Raw genomic sequence first — 25,309 nt, 5'->3', positions numbered from 1 at the left:
AGTTATTCCAGTTATTTTTTGGTATTTATCCTTAGGAAATCACTGAAGGCATATATTATGTTATTATAATGATCTAATGCAGGCATGTCCAAAGTCCGGCCCGGGGGCCAAATGCGGCCCGTGGTCAAACTTAATCTGGCCCGCAGCCTCTGTAATAGAATTAATAACTTCTGGCCCGCACATATACTTAATAAGTGCTGTTCCTAAATACTGTTCCTGATTTACCCACTAGAGGCAGGAGCACTCTATCCGACATCACCCCGTGTAACCTTTTACCCCCAATTTTCTAAAATGGCGACAATAAATAAGAAAAGGAAAGTTGACTGCGAGGGTCGACGCTTCAAAGATGGGTGGAAATTGGACTATTTCTTCACAGAAATACGTAACAACTGTGTCTGTCTCATTTGCAAAGAGACAGTGGCTGTTTTTAAAGAGTTCAACATCAAGCGACATTACCAAACGAAACACGCTGACATGTATGATAATTTGACAGGGGAGGAACGCAGCAAGAAATTGACACAACTTGAAGCTAGTTTAATCTCACAGCAGCAGTATAATTCAAGAGCCCGAGAGTCAAATGAGAATGCCGCAAAGGATAGTTACGAGGTAGCAACACTGATCGCGAAGCATTGCAAACCTTTCACTGAGGGTGAATTTATCAAAGGCTGCGTGATGACTATGGTGAAGAAAATATGTCCTGAGAAGCAGCAAGAGTTTGCCAAAGTCTGCCTGGCACGTAACACCGTGGCACGCAGGATTGAAGAAGTGTCGTCAGACATCAAAAGACAATTGGGAGTCAGAGGAAAGGAGTTTGAATTTTTTTCGCTAGCTTGCGACGAAAGCACAGACGCCTCGGACACTGCTCAGTTGCTTATTTTTTTGAGAGGAGTGGACAATGAAATGAACGTGTTTAAATATATTGTTGCTTTATGTAATGAACGTCAGCTGAGGTCGGCCCCCCACATTTTACAACATCAAATTCGGCCCCCTGTGCAAAAAGTTTGGACACCCCTGATCTAATGTGACAATAAGATCTTAACTGTACTGTGCATTTACACAGTGGCCATATTCATCAATGTAAACACACCAAAACTTACTTCCGGGTGCAGCTGTGGCTGGTGTATTCTGGGAAATTATTTTACCCCTTGGTTTCGAGTGTGGTCCTGATAAATCTTCGTTTGAAGAGGTGTATACCCCTTGCCCTTAGCCCTACGCCTTCAAGCTAAAGAGAATTGGGACACCACTACCTCTTCACGAGGGGTAAGGGGAAGGGCTAAGGGGTAGAATTGTGATTGGGCCATAGAAGATCATAGTAAATTGAAACAGTGTATTTCAGTTTTTAGTATTTAAGTTCAGTTCAGTTTAGCTCAGTTCAGTGTGGTTTAATAATCAATACTGAGAGTCTAAACACTGAAGAGCAAATCCATCGATGCACAGCTCTACAGGTCCTGATCCATGCAAGCCAGTGGCGACAGCGGCGGGGAAAAAACTTCATCAATTGGCAAAAGTGAAGAATTAAAAAATCTTGATAGAAACCAGGCTCAGTTGGGCACGACCATTTCTCCTATGGCCAAATGTCTTGTGCAGAGCTGCAGTCTAGACGCCGGAGGCTGGAGAAGCTGGACGTCAGCGAGACTCGTCTGTCCCTGTCTCATGCTCTCCCCTCCTCCATGACCACGACAGCAGCTGCTCAGGATACGGCCTGGCCCAGAATTATGGAAACCTTGGGATCATCTCGTCGCTGGTCTTGGATTGCATCAGTGGTGCTGCATGGTCTCTGTGGGCCTCGGTATGAGTATCCCCAGGTGGAAATAGAGAATAAAAAGAAAAATTAGCTTAGCTGCTGTTCATAGTGTATGTATACGAGATGCGTCGAGCACGTTCATGCATCTCACCGCTAAGTGATGCACTGAGCGTATGCTTTACTAAAAGGATAGGTCTTTAATCTAGTTTTAATCTTTAATCTTTGAACTGCGAGAGTGTGTCTGAGCCTCGGACATTATCAGGAAGGCTATAACCTGCCTTTTATTTATTTATTTATTCTTAAACCTTTATTAATGCATAGAGATTTAAGTTATATGTGTATATCTTAATGTTTGTTGAATTTATGACGTTCGCTATGAATCAGATATATAAAATAGTTCTTAAAATATTTAAAAATAAAAAATAATAAGTAAATATGAAGTATTTTAACCTGCCTTTATTTATTTATTCATTTATTCATTTTACAGAATCGTGTTGGGTCTATTCGCCACCTACAGTATGAGCTGGGCAAGGTGTTGTGTGATGTCAGTTCCTGTGCTGGTCTTGTAATTGCTGGGTGAGTGTTATTACGGCTCATTTAAATTATAGGTGTGTTCTCAATGATCCATACACTTCTGGTTATATAATAATTGTCTGCGTTTCTTCATTACAGCTATACATCTGGTGATGTTCGTCTTTGGGACACACTTCACTGGGACAAATTCTACCTGAAACCCACACATTCCATCAGAAATGAAACCCCCGCGCCTTACGCTAATCACGTACGGGTCAATAAGAGCATAGCCGCAGCTGCTTATGAGAATGGTGAGATGTTAATTAACAAGAGCGGTCAATGAAAAACACATCTACAAAAGCTTAATGTTAACTTCAGTTCAGCCAAAACTAAAAAATTCTGTCATCTTTTACTCTCCCTCCACTTGATCCAAACCAGTTTGAGTTTGTTTTAGTTACAAATGATTACAAGTGGCCAGCTAAAAGACAAAACCATTTCCGGCTAGTATTAAAGGGATAGTTCAACATTCTTAAAAAAAATATCTACTTATACGTTCACAAACCAATATATTGCACACTAAATGAAAGGAAAACATTACAAAGCTTCACATGGCATCTTTAAAGGGATAGTTCACCCAAAATTAAAGTGTACTCACTATTTAATCACCCTCAAGTGATTACAACCTTTATGAGTGTCTTTTTTTTCTGTTGAACACCAAAGAAGATACTTTGAAAAATATTGGAAAGCAGTAGCCATTGGCTTATATAGGAAAAGCATACTATGAAACTCAATGCCTACCAGTTTCTAACAATCCTAAAAATATCTTCTTATTCATGCACCAACTGATATATTGCACACTAAATGAAAGGAAAATCATTACAAAGCATCACATGGCATCTTTAAAGGGATAGTTAATTTTGACAGAAGCATGTGATATGATTGATCACAGCGGGTCTCTCATGCGTAATCATGAATAATCCAATGAGATTGATCCAAGCCTACAATAAATAGACTGATTTCACCTTACTGCCGTATCTTCATTTTGGAAGAATCCCCCCTTCCACCCCATCTCCTCCTTTTACCAGGGGGAGCTCTCAAGACCTACCTGATCTTGGACTTCCTTTATGCTAAATGACCAGGCAGGAGACATGGAATCAATTACCTTCGAGCTCAGGGTTCTCTCCCAGGACGCCAAACCTGCTAATAGCGTCAAGCAATATCTAAGAGTGAACTCTTGAAAGAAGATATTTTGAAAAATGTTGGGATACTTGTAGCCCTTGCCATTCATAGTAGGAAAAATACTATAGAAATCAACGGTTTCAAGGGTTTTTCTTTTTCAAAATATCTACTTTTCTGTTCATTAGAAGAAAGAAACGGAAATATGTTTAGTACAAGAGGAGGATGAGAAACTGATGGCAGAATTTTCATTTTTTGGCAATTTCTTTAACATCAGAAATACAGAGGCTGACCTTTTATAATATTGTAATTTAATAACTTTGTTAAAAAAAGCACATATCTACAATACCCTGACTTGTTCTAAATATGTTTATATTTCCTTCTAACGTTAATTTTTCATTAAATTTGCAAAACACAAAAGAGCTATGAGCGTTTCTACTTTTAATTACCATAGCAGTCAAATTTCCCGCATGCATCAGTGCCATAAAAAAAAACCTTGCTGTCCTGCTTATGAAAGTGAAGTGTGGATCTTCGTTGGTGATCTAGTAACTCCTACATATTTATAGGCTGTAGTATCAAAAAGATTGTAATGATTTAAAAATATGACAAACAATATAAGCTTCATTTTAATATGTCAATAGAAGCTTTGAATGTAAATTTGACGTGACAAAATTATGTCAACATGAATTACCGCTATGGTAATTCTAGTAAGTCTAAAATTCTGGTAAAGTAGACCAGCCATGTTCCGTACACTTTTCGCTATTCTGCACACTCAATCGACCACTCGTCTATCATTGAAATCCAGATAAGCATGTTTGTGTTCATTCTCTGGGTGAATACCTATTGTACAATCCAGATTTTGATTGATGTCTTTTGGACCAGTAGTTTTTGAGAAAAGATGGGAAAAGTACCGCCTACGCATGTGTACAGAAGATGATAGATATTAACGGTGTTCCGTACAAGATTAAAATAGTGTTACGTACAGGGTGCATAACTTCAATACACCGTCAAAAATAGACATTGTTTTAAGTCTTATGAAAAGCAATGTCAGAATATTCTATTAATGTGTTTAACTTGAAGTTAATGTTATATTTAATTACTTTTTATGAGCGTTTGAAATGACTTTACAATCATTTAGTTTTTATATCATGTTTATTTCATTACAGCATGACAATTTAAAATATTAAAACATTAAATTCATGTAAAATAATGCTAACTTAACTGACCTTTTATCAATATAAACATCATCAATGCACAAATATAATCCAAACAACATTTGCAGCATGTCTCTCAGGCTCACTGGTGGAGATTTGCGCCATGCGGTCATTACCCACAACTGACGTTTAAATATGCCCATTTTAAAGCATTTATTCAATAAAAGATAAATTATTTAACATTTTGTGAAAACATAATTTTCATTTCATAAAGACTGTAATACTGTGTGATGCAGAAATTAAAAGCAAGTGCATATTGTCGTAGCTCTAAATGTCTGCCTTTCAAAGCAACACTCGCCGCTTTAGCTTGCCCACTGTCTATTTTCAAGCGCATTAGGGTGGACGTAGCAAATTTACCAGATTAAAACATAATCTGTATGTAACATCTTTGTGTACGGAACATGGTTAGTCTACATTAGTTCCAGTTGTAATGGCAAATAATTTTCTTCCAGTGTACAAGGAATACATTTTTATGTGAAGACTGAAATTGAATAAAGTCAGTCAAAGTTTGTCAGTTTACACACAGACACCTCTGTGAGCAAAAGGATCCCAAGCATGGGCTGTCTGGAATTTTTAAAGACAATGTAACAATGTTTTAGATAGATATTTCTCTACAACTCCTTAACTCTTAAGCAACCAGTAGATTACACATGGCTGTAATCTTTACTTTGGCAAAACCTTAATAAATTTATAATATCAATATATATAATAGTCAATAGGCGACGCAGTGGCGCAGTAGGTAGTGCTGTCGCCTCACAGCAAGAAGGTCGTTGGTTCGAGGCTTAGCTGGGTCAATTGGCGTTTCTGTGTGGAGTTTGCATGTTCTCCCTCCGTTCGCGTGGGTTTCCTCCGGGTGCTCTGGTTTTCCCCACAGTCCAAAGACATGTGGTACAGGTGAATTGGGTAGGCTAAATTGTCCGTAGTGTATGTGTGTGTGAATGAGTGTGTATGTGTTTCCCAGTGATGGGTTGCAGCTGGAAGGGCATTTGCTGCATAAAACAAATGCTGAATGAGTTGGCGGTTCATTCCGCTGTGTCGACCCGAGATTAATAAAGGGACTAAGCCGAAAAGAAAATGAATGAATGAATAATAGTCAATAAACAATATATGATCATCAACGTTCAAAATGTCCATCACACAGTATTATTGTTTTTTGTTTAACTTATATTTATTAAAGAATACAACATCGCATAGATCAGTGTTTCCCAACCCTGTTCCTGAAGGCACACCAACAACTTGAATCAACTTATAAGAACATCAGAAGCCAAAACTTGAAGTTAATGGCTCAGATAAGGGAGACATCCGAAATATGTACTGCTGGTGTGCCTTCAGGAACAGGGTTGGGAAACAGTGGCATAGAGCAGTGTTTCCCAACCCTGTTCCTGGAGGCACACCAACAGTACATATTTTGGATGTCTCCCTTTTCTGACCCATTAACTTCAGGTGTTGGAGTCTCTTCTGATGTTATGATAAGTTGATTCAGGTGTGTTTGATTAGGGAGAGGTTGAAAATGTGTACTGTTGGTGTGGCTTTAGGAACAGGGTTGGGAAACACTGGCATAGAGTACAATTCAGTGTAAAAAGTTTTTTTTTTTTGCTTGTTAGTCCATCAATTTCTAACTACTATAATGGTTGTAAATACACGTGGAGAACAAAAACATCTTTAGAACATAAGAAATCATAATAATATAAAAAATAATAAATTTTATATTAATTTAATAATTATAATTAATAATAAAATGTATTAATAATAAAATAATAATCAGCAATAATCAGTAGAATGTTATTTAATGCATTAACTATCAGGGCCTTATTGTAAATGTTGCCTTTCGCTTAAATTTCCACTGCTAAATGTTGCCTGTGTGTTTAGGGTGTGTGGATGTGTGGAGCACTGCAACTGGTCTTGAACCCATTCACCAGTACCAGCACCTCCAGAGGGTTCATGCACTGGATCTCAGCCCGGACGGTCCAGCTTTGGCCTCTGCATCTGGGCCCGACGTACGTGTGGACGCCCCTGATGAGCAGGGCTACTGGAGATCTCAATGCCCTGTTCGGTTACCAAAGCCTGTGAGTTTAATCGGAGACAAGCAGAGCAGATGCCAACCGCAGTAACAGCTGACAAAATGAGTCATGCATGTGGGTGATTCTGGCACAAGCAAAGCATTCCATAGATTTAGGCTGTTTGTTGCATCCAGAATTCACTCAGTATGGTGTAGAATCACTAAACAACCATATGACAAAAAAAATTGCAATACGTTTTTTTTCATATCAGTTTATATTGATGATTGACAATATGCATGGTGTATGCTAAAATAATTATTTCTCCCATATATGAAAATTCAGTCATTAATTGCACACTCTCATATCCTTCCAGTTCCCTAAGATCCTCCGAAGACAGAGAGGGTCCCGAAATGTTCAAAGTAAAGAAAAAGAAACCAAAATCATTGTCAAAACATCCCATGTGGCTTCAGTGGGGCGACTTTTTGTTTATTAATATTCTTTTCTTAGTCCCTTTATTAATCTGGGGTCGCCACAGCAGAATAAACCGCCAACTTATCCAGCATATGTTTTATGCAGCAAATGCCCTTCCAGCTGCAACCCATCTCTGGGAAACATCCATACACACTCATTCACACACATACACTACAGACAATTTAGCCTACCCAATTCACCTGTACCGCATGTCTTTGGACTGTGGGGGAAACCGGAGCACCCGGAGGAAACCCACGCGAACGCAGGGAGAACATGCAAACTCCACACAGAAACGCCAACTGACCCAACCGAGGCTCGAACCAGCGACCTTCTTGCTGTGAGGCGACAGCACTACCTACAGCGCCACTGCCTCGCCGATTTGTTGAACAGATTTATTCTGTTATTAATCAAGTATTGATTAAAGAAGTGTTGTTTTTCAGGTGGATGGGGTGTTGGTGGTGCCAGGCAAGCGGGACATCCCCTTGGTCACTGCGTGGGCAGGTGAGAGTGTTTACCTGCTGGACTCCAGACAGGAGGAAGAACAGGAACCGAGGGTTCTTCACTCTGTATATGGACATCCAGTGACCTGTGTGGACACGTCACTCAGCAGAGCCGCCATGGGGATCAAGAGCTGCGGATGGGGCATGAATGATGGAGGCAATAAGGTAAACTCTTATTTAGACTTCATTAGCTATGATTCCATCCAAAGATGCATATTTAGCTGCATTTACAATGCATGGTTCAAGTGACTCAATTCCGATTATTTTTTTCTCCTATGTGGCACAGATGGGATTGTTTGTTCATATGTGGAAATTTATCCGATGTGCATCAGATCTGTGCTCTCGTGTCTGCAGTGTAAGCAGGTAGATCGGATTTTCACCTCTCAGTCTGAGTCATGCGTCATTAAAAACTAGTGAACCAGGTCAATTCTGAGGCTTTTATTTTGAAACAGACTTTAGCAGAGTCCCAAATCTTACATACTAGGACAAAAAAAGCTTTTATATTGTCATTTAGCGCAAGTATTTAAGCATGTTACTAGAAAGAGCAACATTTTTGAGAGAAATTTTGGATGCTTATGGAAAAAAAAATGCTTAGATATTCTTGTGTTGTCTGATGTCACCAAGCACTTCTATTTCTTTGATAACGTTCTGAAACGCGGTGCCGTTTTTCATAATCCGGTTGATTTCTAATAAATTAAATCAAATCCTGCTGTACACATTTCCAGTTGAATATCTTATTTCCCATGTAAAAAACTAATAAGCAAATGCTGCATTTCCATATACACATATGAAGGACGCCATCTGATAAATGATTGGTTGTTTATTCTAAAAGAGGCTAATTTAATTTCTTCCTCCATTTCCCGTTTGCGGCTGTCTTTTATGCTGCATCATTTGCATATCTGTTCTGATTGGTCAATTTATTCAACAGAGGAGACATTAGGCATTTGGAATTTGATTATGTTGCATCAGAATAATCCCATGTTTAAATAATAAAAGAAACATTTAATTTGATCATTTTTATTGTTGAATTTATGTAAAATACAAGCCTTTGCTGATACAATGCCTCAGATGAAATATTTTAGAGTGGTGAATTTCAACGAATATTAGTGTGGTGCAATTTGCATCCAGTTTTGCTTTACACAATGTTTTAAGCTGAAGTGTGTCATTTGTGAAGCAAGGAATAGTATAAATCAGAGATGAAACTAGGGCCCGGCAATCTTTGATTTGGCCCGCCATCCCATCTGAGATAAGACGGAGTAGGTTGGGGCGAATGCCTTTAACAGAGATCGTCATGAATGTTTGTTTCTTTCATTGTTGAGCTACAAAAACAAACTAAAATTCAATGTTGGAATGTTAAATGTTGTGCCTAAATCAGATTTTTAAAAATGTAAATACTTTCATTTGAAGATAGAGGACAATGCACAAGACATCGACGAGCAAATCAATAAAAATAATAGAATGTTAAAAAATGTATATATTTAATTATTAATACAATCACAGAGATTTTTCTATTTGTTTTTTTTAATTTTTTTATCTTAATTAACTGGGAAATAACCATAGCAATTACATGTCCCACCACCCTTAATCAAGTTTTGACCCTTCATAAGAAAAGTTAGGGCACCCCTGGTATAAATCATTTCACATTTCAGAATTTTTAAAGCAGACACAATATTTGTGCTAGTAGGCTGTTTAAACAGATTGCAGTTTTTTTGTGACAGTGTTTCTGGCATATAAATGACTCGCTTCATGTTTTTATTGTTTGAAAGTAATGCTCTTATGTCTTATGATGTAAATATTAGCACATTCTTTTATCTAGCATTACCAACAATGCATTATTACAGGGTCAGTAGGCAGAATGTGAAGTTCATTCACGCTGCTCAAGGGTATTATGCTGAAACTTTATGCATCAACCCTCCTGTGGTTTGACTTTAAATTTTTTTTTAGTCTTAACAGCTGAGATCTTTAAGTACTAATCCACATTACCGCATGATGTCTACAGAAGTGTGGTCTGATGATCTCACAAGGTTGATCCCTAAAGTTTACATAACTTCAGCCCATCATTACAGTTTATATTCCCAAAGACCAGACCATATTCCCTAAGTCACCATAAATAAATATTTGCTCTGTGCTTTAGTTATTATCTTGAGAATAGATCTGTCACTTAATTGACCCAAACCCGAGTCCCAGTGCTTCTCCTAAAAGTCCCCTGTTTGTTTCTAACTTCAGCTTCTGAACCTTAGAGATTTAGCTAGTGTTATTTTAGTACATTATATAAATATATATGTACGCACGCACAAAACACAGGTTTATTTTAAATATAACATTTTTATATATTTTTTTCTAATAATTATAAAATTTAACTTGTATCATTAAGAATTTAAGTAACTAAAACTAACTTTTAAAAACTATATATGTATGTGTATATATATATATATATATATATATATATATATATATATATATATATATATATATATATATATATATATATATATATATATGTATATATATATATATATATATATATATATATATATATATATGTATGTGTGTGTGTGTGTGTGTGTGTGTGTGTGTGTGTGTGTGTGTGTGTGTATATATATATATGTATAGGCATTCAGAATATGTGTGCTACCCGAATAATGACTAAAAGTAAGTCTTTGAGAATGGGTTTCTCAAGCCAGGTGGCGCATTAGACCAGGGGCTCATCTCCTGTTTCCAAAATGCATCACAAACTGCTTGAGAAACAGTTCTACTATGATAATTGGTAATGAAAATAAATTATGTACAATAAGATGTACTTGTGTTTACTAACTGTCTATTCAGTTAAACATGAATTTTGAACTGTAGGCCTACATAAGCTCCAAACAGCTTTTTTATTTTTTTATATTTTTTGATTACCTTAATCCTAATTACCTTAAACCTTAATCTTCACTGAACTAAACAAAAAATGGAATTAAGACATGTGGAGTATGCATATGTTAGTGGCTTTATTGAAGTAAACACCGCGATCAAACTATTACCGTTATGTAGGACTTTTTCGCTATATTTTCTGACAAGATCCACGCACGCAGCTGCCAGTAAAGGATCGCATACACACACACACATCGCGAAATGCAGAAGTTTTTTTCTTTCCATTTGGCGTGCGTTAATAAATTCCATAACACTCTCACCAGTCCTTACTCCTTAATTGCGTCTAATAAAGGGTGCCAAAAAAGTTGTACAGTTCGGTTCGGTATGCCTTTTGACAGTGTAAACGGCTATAAAAGCGTACCATACCGTACCATACCACTCAGTGGAAATGGCCCGTTTGTCACAGGGCATGAATGAAATATTCATGAGTGAAGGTGAAACTGCCGTTGCAGTTAAAGTCACTTAAAATGACAGGAAACTCTTACATGAAAGCACTTCACGTAAACAACTTAATTATATTATTGTCTTTTAAGGCAAATAACTAGATTACAGATGTCCATGTCAGCGTAGTCAGTAGTGTCTTCAAAGTAAGTGAAAGATCCAGAAGGGCACTTTTTTGTCAGACGGCTCACTGGTTTGACTTTCTTTCACCGTCATTCATTTTAAAAAGCACCCGGTCCATTTTATTTGTATATGTTTTACTCAAACGCATAAACTTTACATGTGCATGCCCGATAGTTAGATGTGGAGCTAACATTAATCAAATTCACTCTAGTGAACTGCATCCATGTTATTATGTCACGTTTGATGTGGTAATTTCACAGTAGGAATGCACACATGTTCGAAGACTCATTCTCACCACCTACAGTGTAATTTGGCCAGGTGTACATCCGTGCTAAAATATCAAGGTGAACGTCATTATAGCTTGCGGCTCCCAACTCAACTTTGGGAATAGATTAACGGCGATATTTTTTTTTATCGCCCGATAAGAGTCTCGCATCAACGCAGCACGTTAACGCCAATAACGACCCAACACTAATATATATATATATATAGTTGAAGTCAGAATTATTAACCCCCCTGAATTATTAGCTCCCCTGTTTAATTTTTCCCCCAATTTCTGCTTAATGGAGGAAAGATTTTTTTCACCAAATTTCTAAACATAATAGTTTTAATAACTCATTTCTCTAACTGATTTATTTTGTCTTTGCCATGATGACAGTAAATAATATTTTGATAGATATTTTTCAAGACACTTCTATACAGCTTACTAGGCAGGTTAGGGTAATTAGGCAAGTTATTGTATAACAGGAGTACTCAACCCTGTTCCTGGAGATACCTTCCTGGAGAGTTCGGCTCCAACCCTGATCAAACACACCTGAACCAATTAATTAGGACCTGAAAAACACTTGATAATTACAGGCAGGTGTGTTTGATATGGGTTGCAACTGAAATCTGCAGGACGGTAGATCTCCAGGAACAGGGTTGGTCACCCCTGTTGTATAACGATGGTTTGTTAATAATATTGAATAATATTGACCTTAAATGACTTCTAGAAAATTAAAAGCTGGTTTTATTCTATCCAAAATAAACCAAATAAGACCTTCTCCAGAAGAAAAAATATTATCAGACATACTGGGAAAATTTCTTTGCTCTGTTAGACATCATTTGGTAAATGTTTAAACAAGAAAAAAAAAAAAAATTCAATGGGGGGCTAATAACACTGACTTCAACTGTGTATGTATGTATGTATGCATATATATATATATATGTAATCTGTATATTTGTTTTCAGTTAAAATAGTTGTTTATAAGTTGTAGTTTTTAGTTCTAAGCAATTTTAGGCAGCTAGCTGAAATAGAGAAAATACAGTTTTTATATTTGACATTGTTTCAATTATTGCTTATTTGATTTTATATAAATATTTATGTTTTGTGGTTTAAGATTTACTTAATTCCACATGGTGCACAGAGTTTCTCCAGAGCTTTGATTGTGAGCCAGTGCTCTAAAACTCTCTTCTGATTAAAAGCTCAACTATCATGTTAAACAGACCCTAAAATAAACCTCTCCAAATCACAATAGCCCTCGCCACCGCTCCCCAGTGGATTTATACAAGCGTTTAAATAGTGGTGTCTGGGGGGTGGGGAGAATAGGGTTTACTCAGGGGTATTATGCTACTTTTTCAGTGAAGCGACAGGCGTAGATGTTGACAGTAATCAGATGAGTGCTTGATAGATGAATACAGATGGTGTCCTGTTGAATCACACAATGCTTTGGCTCTGCTTCTCCACTGACATCAGCCCCATTTAAACACTCTCATTAAGCAAACGGCCACCAGGCGGCTGTTTAGACTGAGCCGGGAGGATGAATGACAGCACCGTTTGTCAAAGTCAGCCTGTTTTCGCTGACTGTTTAGTGGAAGGTGTTACAAGAATATTTCATGGTGCTTATCTTGCACTGTTAATATAGCACATTTAAAACAGCCACGAGACGGATCAAAGTGTTCTACACCATCATAAAAACAAGAGATAGAAAAGGAGAGATGATAAATGATAAAAATAGAAACACAGAGGAGACACGAGAAAACAAGTTACATTAAATTCCTGTATTTAAAAGTGACTATTTTTACGCTTCAGTCTGGAGTGAAAGATTAACAGAATTTGGGTTGAAGTTAACTGGTTTTGGTTGTAAAGATCTTAGATTTTGCTTGGGGGTATACACTACCAGACAAAAGTCTTGTCGTCGATCTCAGTTGTAAGAGCAACAAAAAATAACTCAACTTGTAGTTGATCATTTGCAAGTGGCAGAAGGTAGATTTTTCCAATGAATCATCTGTTGAACTGCATCACAGTCATCACAAATACTGCAGAAGACCTATTGGAACCTGCATGGACCCAAGATTCTCACAGAAGTCAAGTTTGGTGAAGGAAAAATCGTGGTTTGGGATTAAACCAACAGCCTGAGGTATCAAGACATTTGTGCTGCCCATTACATTACAAACCACAGGAGAGGGCAAATTCTTCAGCAGGATAGCGCTCCTTCTCATACTTAAACCTCCACATCAAAGTTCCTGAAAGCAAAGAAGGTCAAGGTGCTCCAGGATTGGCCAGCCCAGTTACCAGACATGAACTTTAATGAGCATGTCTGGGCTAAGATGAAGGAGGCATTGAAGATAAATCCAAAGAATCTTGATGAACTCTGGGAGTCCTGCACCATGACTTTATATTCTATACTGTACATTATTTCTGTTTAGTGACGAGACTTTTGTCTAAGCAAAGTTAGACCTTATTGTTCTAATTAAATAATTAAAAATCAAGGCTTGATCATATTTAATTTTGGTAAAGCGTAATCTAGAGGCCTTTGCCTTTCAAAAACAGTAAGCCACTTCTGATACCAAATGATCAAGTAGAAGTCAAGTTATTATATGTTGTTCCTAATACTTGGATTAGCTACAAGACTTTTGTTAGGTAGTGTACAGTTTCACAGAGTTTACATATGAGGAAACACAAAGGCCAAACTCCATTAGTCATTCACCACAATTCAAAACAGGGCTGTGTTTTTGATCACAAAATGGGAAGTGGCTGTAAAAAAAAAATAGCAAAACACACTGTAAATGATTGTTTCCACCATCAGGGCAATAATGAGGACACTTCATTCAACTGTAAGTGTTATGAATCAGTCTGGAAGAGAAACAAGTGTGTCTGTCTATTTGTCAGTAGAATGCTTCGTAGCCAAAACATTTAATGAAAGATCACACTTTACAATAGGGCTGCATGTTATTGAAAGAAATCTGACATTGCGATATTTTATTTTGCTGCGATTTATATTGCGAGATGAATACAATTTCGGCAGATGACTTGAATAGCTCTATTTGGAATAAAATCACCAATGTTGATTGGAATAATCTTGTAGAGGAGTGAATCAAAGAAATTACAAGAATAACTAAATAAGATAGAGTGAAATAAGTATTCACAGATATTTAGGTACGGTAATACGATACGATATTATCATGATATTTTGCCCCTGATAATGATAGATTGCGATATCAGCAATATATCATAAGAAAACCATCCACAATATATCATGATATTTGTAAATGGAGAGGGAAAATGCATCAAAAAGTTATAAGATATATATTTTTTTTATTAACATCACAAATATTTCTTAGAATTGCAACACTGATATATGTTTGATCCACCATTACGAGAGCGCCACCTAATGCATATCACTATTTAGTTCTGGCCCTTTTATTGATTAATGAAATTTAATGTAAAATGTAAACACTGTAGATTCTTCATTGCTGATCAACCATAATAATCCGAACTCCACATTGCAGATACTGCGATGTGACTATTGTGAATGCACACATTGCGATTTCGATGCTGAAACTACATTTTGTGTAGCCCTACTTTACAATAAGATTTCATTAATATATTTACTAATATGAACTAAGAATAAACAATACTTGTACAGCATTTATTATTCATAGTTTAATATTTATGCATCGTTAAAATTCAAATCCATGCTTGTTAACATTAGTTAATACACAGTGAGTTAGGAAGAACTAACGGTGAACTGCTTTAATGAACTAATATTAACAAAAATCATATCTTTAAAACATGTTCATATTTTCTCTGCTATAGTGTACATACGGTACACATTTTACCTAATTTAAACTGTATTTAAGTACATTTTCAAATTATATGTCATCATGCTTGTATAGCCTTAGTAGCTATCAGTTCTTTAGTAATGTTTGTTTTTTTTCAGCGATCTGCACAGGCTGGATCACTGGGGATCGTGACAATAACCCTGAATGTATCAGGCATTGAATTGCACCATATTCTGCAGGAATTGTAAACTCCAACAATTCTGGGTTATTTCAACAAATTGGGTAAAATATAGAAAAACCCAAACATTAAATTTGTGGTTACACTTTATTCTAAGGTGATGAAGTTACCGTGTAACTATTCATTTAACTATTGAGTAGTATTACTTATTTACAAGTACTTACACTGTGGTCGGGTTAGAATGTGGCTTGTTTAGGGTTAGGTACATGTAGTGTTGTCAAAAATATTGATATTTCGATAAGTATCGATTCTGGATTATTGAAAACGATACTATCTTGGTTAGTATCTTTGCTGCTACAGGGCAATGCTAAATAAATGCGCTAATAGCTACCCTGCAGGCACAGGATGTCAACATGATGTCAGATTGACTTTGTACCCCAGCGTCATGGAACATTGCATTTTGGGTTGTAATGTAAATTGGGTTGACGTCAAAGCTCATTGTCAGAAAGACGTCAATGTCCAACTTCGGACAGACTTTGGATTTTGGTCACTTTCCAACGCACCTAAAAACGACCAAATATCAGTGTCTAATGAGGTTACGGCTTGACGTTGTGCGGACGGTAATACTATGATGTCTAACAGATGTTGGATTTCGGTTGCCATACCTGACAAATAAATGTCAGTATTTGACGTCAGTATGATGTTGGCTTGACGTTGGATTTTGGTCACCCAACATCACGACCTAAATCTAACCTAATATTAATGTTTTATGACGTTGCATGCCTCCGGGATAAGTACTTGAAAAACTTGCCTCGCAGTATCGAAAAATGGTATTAAATATTGATGTTTTTCTTAGTATCGTATTGAAGTTAAAAATTCCAGTATAGTGAACTACGCCATCTAAAATTAAAGCGTAACCAAAAATTGTTTTAGTAGTGGTAATATAATTTATTGTCTACAAAAGGAAGTTCGTTATGGACACCATGTTGCTGCAAACATACAATAAACAAAAAAAAACAACAACAATAGGAATAACGTAAGCGAAACGCGGGTGTCGATTTATTTGGGTTTATCCTCTTTTAAGTTTTCTTTTGTTTTGTTTCAGTTCAGGGAGTGAGGTAAGATCAATGTCTTTAATTTGAGTTTCTTTTTGTTCATAGGGAATTTAAGAATTCTTAACCCTTTAGGAAGCTTTTGTTTTGTTTGTTTATTTGGCCTACTGACGATTTGTCTATTTAACTATTTTGTTTAAACTTTATTTCAGTATTTAAAAAGATAAAATCTACCAAACTAAATTTTTTTAAAATAATTTCTCTGTTTCCTTCCTTACACTCAAGTTAAGAGTGAGTGGTTGTTGTGGGGCTGGGATAGAGAACAAGAAGATTTCTTCACGCACATTAATTAATATTAATATACTGTTATTATCATTAAGAATTTCTTTTAATTATTATTTTTTTCTGTTTGTTACCATCTCGAACCCCTAGAAAAGGAGTATATTGTAACAAAATGAATAAATAAATAAAATCTAAATAATCTCTTGTTAAAACCATTAATACAGGTACAAAGGAATTCTTAAATTAATTCAACATACACTTTTGAACTCTACATCTACCAGAGGAAAGCAGTTTCTACTGTGAACAAAACATTCATTAGTTGAATCATTAAGTATCCTGACTTAGGACACAATTCTCATGGTTAGTTTTGCCCAATTTATTTGCCAAATTGTGTCAAAATAATGTACCTTTTTTGTTTATCAAAGTGTACCTTTTGTTTCATGTTGTCACTTCACTCTTAATACTCTACAAGTTTCCAGTTACTCTACAAATTCACGATTAGCACCTTTCCCATCCGCGTGATGTCATGTCTGTCAGCCGTGTGTGTCGTGTTGACAGGATTTTCAAACTGCGAGAGGGAAGTCAGACGTGCCAGAACCAGCGCTGGTGCAGCCGAGGTGTTTGTGTGTTATTAAATGAGAAAAACATGTGCCTCATTAAAACCTGTCAAAAACCAAGGAGGCAAACCGAGGTCATTGCTTTTGAGGGAATACAGTGAGTCAGATGTCATGCAGTGCTGTTTATTTTAGAACTTGAGTATTACTCGGGCTATGAATTACTATTATTACCACTTAATGGGTTAGTTAACCCAAACAATGACTTATTTTTCATTTTTGAGTACGCTGTTGCTTTAAATTCTGTGGTTAGAGTTAATGATTAGGAGTTTTAAGTGTCTAATGTCTAGACTTGTTTTTGGTTTGTTGTTCTCTAGCTGCTATATTTAGCATATTTGGTAGTCAATTGTAATTTAGTGCATGAAACCATGCACAGCACTCATCAATATAATCTTCCTTCAGGATTTTATTTTATTTTATTTTAATATACAAAACACAAACACTTCAGCTCAAGTCTTCTTCAGTGTATTAATTTTATGTATGTATATTTTTGGTATTTTAAATAATATATTACGTTATAAGTTGATTAGGCAAAACGTGATGCAATTCTTACGAAAACATTTGTTACTGGATGTTTAAACCATTTACACTTCATCAGATTTGGTGCATGATACAGTTTCTGCACAAGAAACAGCCTTGTGTAAGATATTTTACGACTTTTTCCCCCTAGAATTTAACCACCATATCTGACAGGTTACCCGGTCTGAGCTAGGATCGAACTGGCAATTCTTTACATTGACGTCAGTTGCTCTAACAAGGAGGCTAAAGACCATGGCACTGCGCTAGCTGGCCTCTGTTACACTCACCCCCCTAAACCTCACTCCCATCCCAGACAAGCCCCCATGTGTAACCCACTGGCCCTACTGCACCCAACCCGGTCTGAGCTGGGATTGAACCGGTGATTCTTTGCATGGGAGTCAGTTGCTCTAACAAAGAGGCTAAAGATCATGGCCTCTAGTGTCTGTCTAGATAGCTGGCCTGTGTTACACGTGTAATAATAAACAGTGGGCAATACTAAAATTTATCTAGAGATTCATTCATTCATTCACTTTCTTTTCGGCGTAGTCCCTTCATTAATCTAGGGTCACCACAGCGGAATGAACCGCCAACTTATCCAGCATGTTTTATGCAGCAGATGCCCTTCCAGCTGCAACCCATCACTGGGAAACATCCATACACACTCATTTACACACATACACTACGGACAATTTAGCAATGCCAATTCACCTATACCACATGTTTTAAGTCTTGTGGGGGAAACCAGAGCCAACACAAATTATTCATTGACTGATAATATGTGCCATTTTTTGTAAATAACTAATTTTATTGAAAACTATGTCCATGAACAATTTACTGAACAAGTTCTTTTAATGTGTTTTTCTATTTTCAAGGCTTGTTTTTTTATTTATTTATTAACCTTATCTAATGCATTATCTAACATTGTGGATGCTAATGCATATCTAACACTTTATATACCCTTTTATAAAAGTAATTTTTTTAAAGATTTTTTTTTACCTTGTTGCCTTTATTAGATAGGACAGTAATCAGACAGGAAGCGAAGTGGGAGAGAGAGAGCGAGGGTGGTGGTAGGGTTAGGAAATGTCCTCGAGCCAGCATTCGAACTTGGGACGCCCTGAAGTGCTACTGCACCATATTTCGGCGCTCTAGCTACTAGGCTATTGCACCACCGTAAATGTCATTTTACCTGTTTCTTAAATTCATATATAGTACTACAGTTATGTTTCTATCTACATAAAGGGCTTAGTTTTGGAAGAACTGGATGATGGTTTTCAAAATTATATTTTAATCTATTGGTTTTCAAAATATGGCTAGTTTCATGTGTTATTTTTCATCATCTTTGTTTTTAAAGATTAAGGACTGGAGGATTTGGTCATCTGTTATGTGTATGAGCATCACAGTGTGTGTTTGACATGCACACACACACACATACACAGAAACAGCACAGATCAGGCTGGCAAACCCTGAGGCGCCACTTTCATGTTTAACAGCCAGATAGGCTGGTGAAAAAGTGGCTCACTGTTACACCTCCAGGTGCTGAAATTCATAGCTGTGAATTCAGGATGAATTTTTTTAAAGGAGCTCTTTAATTTGGTTGAAAATGTGGCTCATTTACTTAAACTCTCATGTAGTTAAACAGTTGAATTTTATTATTCTATGGCACTTCTGGGAGCAGTTTTAGCTTAGCTTAGCATAGATAATTGAATCAGATTAGACCGTTAGCATCTCATTCAAAAATGAACCAAAGAGTTTCAATAATATTCCTATTTAAAGATGACTCCTCTGTAGTTGTGTACACCGACGTAAAATTAAACTGCTGTTTTCTAGGCTGTTTTCTATGGCCTGTAAAAGTTTACATTTCAATGAGAGAAGTTAGTTTCAATAAACTTTCAGAAACATTGTAACATACGCTCAACCACATAACAACAGCTAAATGATTATATACTTGTGCGAACTTCTCCCTAACCTCCCGCAATGATGAATAAATCCCCAACATAATCCCAGTAGTCTGTCTTTCCGCCAGTGACATATGCACTCATCACGCCTTCATCCTCATCAGCTTTCCCTCATCAAGTCCTTACATATTGTAGCTTTACATATTGGACGCTTTTCTTGATGACAAACTCTGCTTGGCGGTAATTTTTGGGTCCTCTCGAAGATTTTGGCCGGCGTTACGGTGGCTTGCAATTAAGAGTGTCTGGCCCAAAAGCGAAGGCACTAAACAGCTGGCAGGAGCTCAATACTGACATCATGCAGTTCTTCTCTCTTTTGTTGAACATCTCTATCTGTTGCCTCAGTAATTCGTGTCCAATTTGGCTCGTGCCGTTGTCTTTTCTTTGCTCACTGTTTAAATGGCAGCTGATGCAATCGGTTAACCAAGCTCTTGTTTAGGATTGAATTACCTCAGAGATGCCATTTAATGTGAGCGGATTAGTTAAGATATTTGAAAGCACCAGCAGGAAGTTGACCAAATCGATTATTGAACAATTTGTTTTCTGTTCTGCATCTGGTGTTCAGAATAGTTTGAGCAAGTGCTGAAGGTCGGACAGAGTTATCATTTTCAGAAGAACTGCTGTCATTAAACTCTTTATAGATAATTGACTAACTAATGAATATATATATCATCCTATAAAGCAGTGTTTCCCATCCCTGTTCCTGAAGGCACACCAACAGCACATATTTTGGATGTCTCCCTTATCTGACCCATTCACAGTCTGTTCTAATGTTCTGATGAGTCGATTCAGGTGTGTTTGATTAGAGAGAGGTTGAAATGTGTACTGTTGGTGCGCCTTCAGGAACAGGGTTGGGAAACACCGCTATAGAGAATGGGAATGTCGTAACTGTGTATTCTGTGTATATTAGACAAGGAAGTCTGATTTCCTTCTGATTTACTGTATTACACGCTCACCGGTCACTTTATTAGGTACACCTGTCTAAATGCTCGTTAATGCAAATTTCTAATCAGCCAATCACATGACAGCAACTCAATGCATCTAGGCATGTAGACATGGTAGGCATGACAATCTGCTGCAGTTCAAACCGAGCATCAGAATGGGGAAGAAAGGGGATTTAAGTTACTGAATGTGGCATGGTTGTTGGTGCTAGACGGGCTGATCTGAACTGGGATTTTCTTGAGGCAGATTGGCTACAGCAGCAGAAGAACACACTGGGTGCCACTCCTTTCAGCTAAGAACAGGAACTTGATGCTACAATTTGCACAAGCTCACCAAAATTGGACAAAAGAAGATTAGAAAAATGTTGCCTGGTCTGATGAGTCTTGATTTCTGCTGCGGCATTCGCATGGTAAGGTCAGAATTTGCAATCAACAACATGAAAGCATGGATCCATCCTGCCTTGTATCAACAGTTCAGGCTGCTGCTGGTGGTGTAATGGTGTGGGGGATATTTTCTTGGCACACTTTGTGTCCATTAGTACCAACTGAGCATTGTGTCAATGCCGCAGCCTACCTGAGTATTGTTGCTGACCATGTCCATCCCTTTTATGACCACAGTGTACCCATCTTCTGACGGCTACTTCCAGCAGGATAATGCTCCATGTCATAAAGCCTGAATCATCTCAGACTGGTTTCTTGAAAATAACAATGAGTTCACTGTACTCAAATGGCCTCCACAGTCACCAGAGCTCAATTCAATAGAGCACCTTTGGGGTGTGGTGGAATGGGAGATTCGCATCATGGATGTGCAGCCGACAAATCTGCAGTAACTACGTGATGCTATCATGTTAATATGGACCAAAATCTCTGAGGAATATTTCCAGTTGCTTGTTGAATCTATGCCACAAAGGATTAAGGCAGTTCTGAAGGCAAAAGGGGTCCAACTAGTAAGGTATTTTCTCTACCCAAAGATGAAACTGTGAAGAGTCAGTGGTTGAGGTTTATTTAGGTCTGGGGGTGAGGTGTCTGAATAACATTGTTGAGAATCGGGCACTTCTTACTGTGGTGTTGTAATTATGGGAATTTTTTGGGATAAATAACAAAATGGGTGGGTGGGTGGCTGGAGAAATACGGCAGACCCCCGGGAAAAACAAGAGTGTTGGCAGGTATACTCACACATACACTATGCACTCTGACTGCTTCAATATTGTTGATATGCCATGTTGGGTATTTCACTCTGTCTCGCGCTAAACGCTGTCGACCAATTGCAACAGGCGGTCATCGGTCCAATCAGCACAGATTATCTTCGCACTAAGGAGGGGTTTGGGATCAAATGAATTGCTGAACGAATCATGAGAGTCACTGGGATAATGAAGTAAAAATAAATGCATATTATAAGACAATGAAAGTGTTTTTTGACGTTGCATGCATATCAGCCTGTTGTTGGAGACTCTTAAAACCAAAATATGACCCTTTTTAATGTATAATAGGGGCTCTTTAAAGTGTGCTCAATCTTAGTAACCTGCCCTTCAACACTTGAGAAAAGTGTTTTCTGGCATCTGTGATTTGCAAGCTGTGGGCTTGACATCTGAACCTCTGCAGGTGTTGCTGCTCATTCCTGCCAGTTTGACAATCTCTCCTCCGTGTGCTTCTGTCCTCAGATTCAGGTGTACGGCCTGGAGAGCGGCCAGTGTGAGCTGACCATGGGGAACTCGGCCGGAGACTTTACCTGCGTCAACCTGAGAGACAGCGGCCCTCACCTTCTGCTGTGCGGAAACAGAGACAGGCGGTACGACATGCTGCACACATGCACACCTCATCTATCATCATCACATTCACACACACATAAGACACACACAGACATACTTGTATACATGGTTTATAAGGACACTCCATAGGTGTAATGTATTTTATAGTGTAAAACGGATTATTATATGGCCTTACCCCACCACCACTCCTAAACCCAACCCTCGCCGGAAACCTGTAGCAAATTCTGAATGTCAAAAGACCCAGTTAACAAGCGTTCATAAGCATTTTTAAGAGTACAACTAGGCCATACCCATGTCATTATACAACTTTGTGTCCCTGTAAACCACATAAACCTATACACATATGCGCACACACACACATCCACACACTATTTAACATTTGCACATTTAAAGTTTGCACATATTCATTGCACTACATTGCACTGATTCACTTATCTGAACTGTACATACCCACTGCACATGAACATTTGTAATTGTTTATCTATCTGCCACTCCTGATTATTAATAGCATCCTGTACATATATTCATTTATTGTAAATCTGTTCATAGCTAATACAACCTGTATATAATGTTCATAGGCAAGGCAAGGCAAGTTTATTTATAAAGCACATTTCATACACAGTGGCAATTCAAAGTGCTTTACATAAACAGGAATAAAAGAAACAAATAGTACATCCATCTGTAAATATTACCATAGTTTTTCTATAACTGCACTTTATAACTTATACCTATATCCTGCACTTGCTGCTATTGCACTGCTGGTTAGACCCAAACTGCATTTCGTTGCCTTGTACTTGTACATGTGTAATGACAATAAAGTTGAATCTAATCTAATCTAATCTAATCTAATGTGCACATTCACACACGTGCACATTCACAGACATTCACATACACACGCACATTCACACACACACACATGCACACACATACCTTGACACACGCAGGGCTATTCAATTAGATTGTCATGAGGGCCAGTTCATGAAAAGCATCCCAAATGAGGAGCCGGAGAGATATAACTTGCATTATGAGTGATGTCTAGGCCCACACGGAATCTGCGCGCACAGATTTTTAGCCCATCATTAATGCTGTTTATTTACCTGAGTAAATGTGTGTAAATCTATATTTATTCAGTTTTTAAATTAAATACAGTAATAATATTGACTAATATGAAAATGTTCATCGGATTTATGTACAATGCAGTTTGACCAGTAATATTTTCTGTCTTTTAGTAGATATATTATATGAGAGACTTGCTTTGTTTACCAAATAAAGGGAATCTAATTGGATTTGCAATTTAAACATTCAAAATAAAAGCAATAAAAAATAAGTGATAATGTCCTTGATTTCACTTCTAATCTTCAGTTTAGCAGTTCAGTTCTTTAGCACGGTGAGTACTTGTTATTTAAGCACTTTAAGCACTTGTTATTGTTTAGAAGACAACACTTTATTTGGCATAGTTCTTTTAAATAAATGGTGCAAAGCATAATCGTTGAAGAGAGTCTATCTCAGTTGACCAGTTTAAGCACTTTAAGCTCTTGTTACTTTATTTTTGTTATTATCTTTAATATTTGAAGCAAGTCGTCCTTCTGTGCAGTTCCTCTCCAAACCTCTACGCACGTCACTTCATAACTGTAGCTGCCGTTTTTCTACTGAACTAAATTTATTTTTGATGTCTTGGTCACACTATCTGGAGGGCCGGAACAAATAGCCTCCGGGGGCCAAGTTCGGCCCACAGGCTGCTAATTGAATAGCCCTGCTCTACACACACACACATTCACTCATACACAGACAAACGCACATTTACGCATATTAACACACATACACATTCACACCCACACAAACACACACATTTACACAGATTCACACACACCACACATGCACATTTACACACATGCCCACACCTTCACACATACATTCTCACATACACAACACACACACACACACAAACGCACATTCACACACAAACACATGCACATTCACACACATTTACACACAAACACGCACATTCACACACATTTACACAAACACGCACATTCACACAGATTAACAAACACGCATTTTCACACACAAACCCACACATTCATACGGATTCGCACACATACACTTTCATACACATACATTCACACGCATGCACACACACACACAAACATACACTTACATTCACACACAGAGACACACGCAGTCACACACATACACAAACACATACATTCACTCGCACACATACACACACTCATTTTACACACACAGTCTCACGCACACACATGCACACACATACATTCTCACATGCACACACAAACGCACACTTGCACATTCACATTCACACGCACATGAATTCACACACACATTTACACATTCACACACATACATACTCACCCACAGTCACGCACATGCATGTTCACACATGCACACAGACACACCGCACACACATTTATAAACACATAAACATGCACATTCACACACGCACACAGACACATGCATATTTACACACACACATTCATAAACACATAAAAATGCACATTCACACACCCACACAGACACATGCATATTTACACACACACAAACACATTCATAAACACACAAACACGCACATTCACACACGCACACAGACACATGCATATTTACACACACACGCGCACACACACACACACGCACACACACACTCATAAACAGGCACATTCACACACAAAACACACATATTCACAAACACGCACATTCACACACACATTTACACACATTCACATTCACATACTCACATTCTCTCACACAAACACACCCCACACACACACACACACACACCTTCGCACATACATATACGCACGCACACACACACACACACACACACACACACACACACACACACACA

General features: G+C 37.6%; 1 protein-coding gene across 2 annotated transcripts in view; it reads left to right on the top strand.

Moving 5' to 3' along the window:
* Positions 1 to 25,309, top strand: part of fbxw8 (F-box and WD repeat domain containing 8) — a 56,617-nt gene that overhangs the window by 5,993 nt on the left and 25,315 nt on the right. For both annotated transcript variants that reach the window (XM_056457380.1, XM_056457379.1), the window contains exons 4-8: positions 2,232 to 2,320; positions 2,417 to 2,568; positions 6,517 to 6,713; positions 7,559 to 7,783; positions 22,339 to 22,466. In XM_056457380.1, the coding sequence (XP_056313355.1) occupies positions 2,232 to 2,320; positions 2,417 to 2,568; positions 6,517 to 6,713; positions 7,559 to 7,783; positions 22,339 to 22,466 (791 nt within the window). The remainder of the gene's footprint in view (positions 1 to 2,231; positions 2,321 to 2,416; positions 2,569 to 6,516; positions 6,714 to 7,558; positions 7,784 to 22,338; positions 22,467 to 25,309) is intronic.

Source organism: Danio aesculapii, chromosome 5, assembly GCF_903798145.1.
Source record: "Danio aesculapii chromosome 5, fDanAes4.1, whole genome shotgun sequence".
NCBI classification, from domain to species: domain Eukaryota; kingdom Metazoa; phylum Chordata; class Actinopteri; order Cypriniformes; family Danionidae; genus Danio; species Danio aesculapii.
This window is presented reverse-complemented; position numbering and strand designations above follow the sequence as displayed.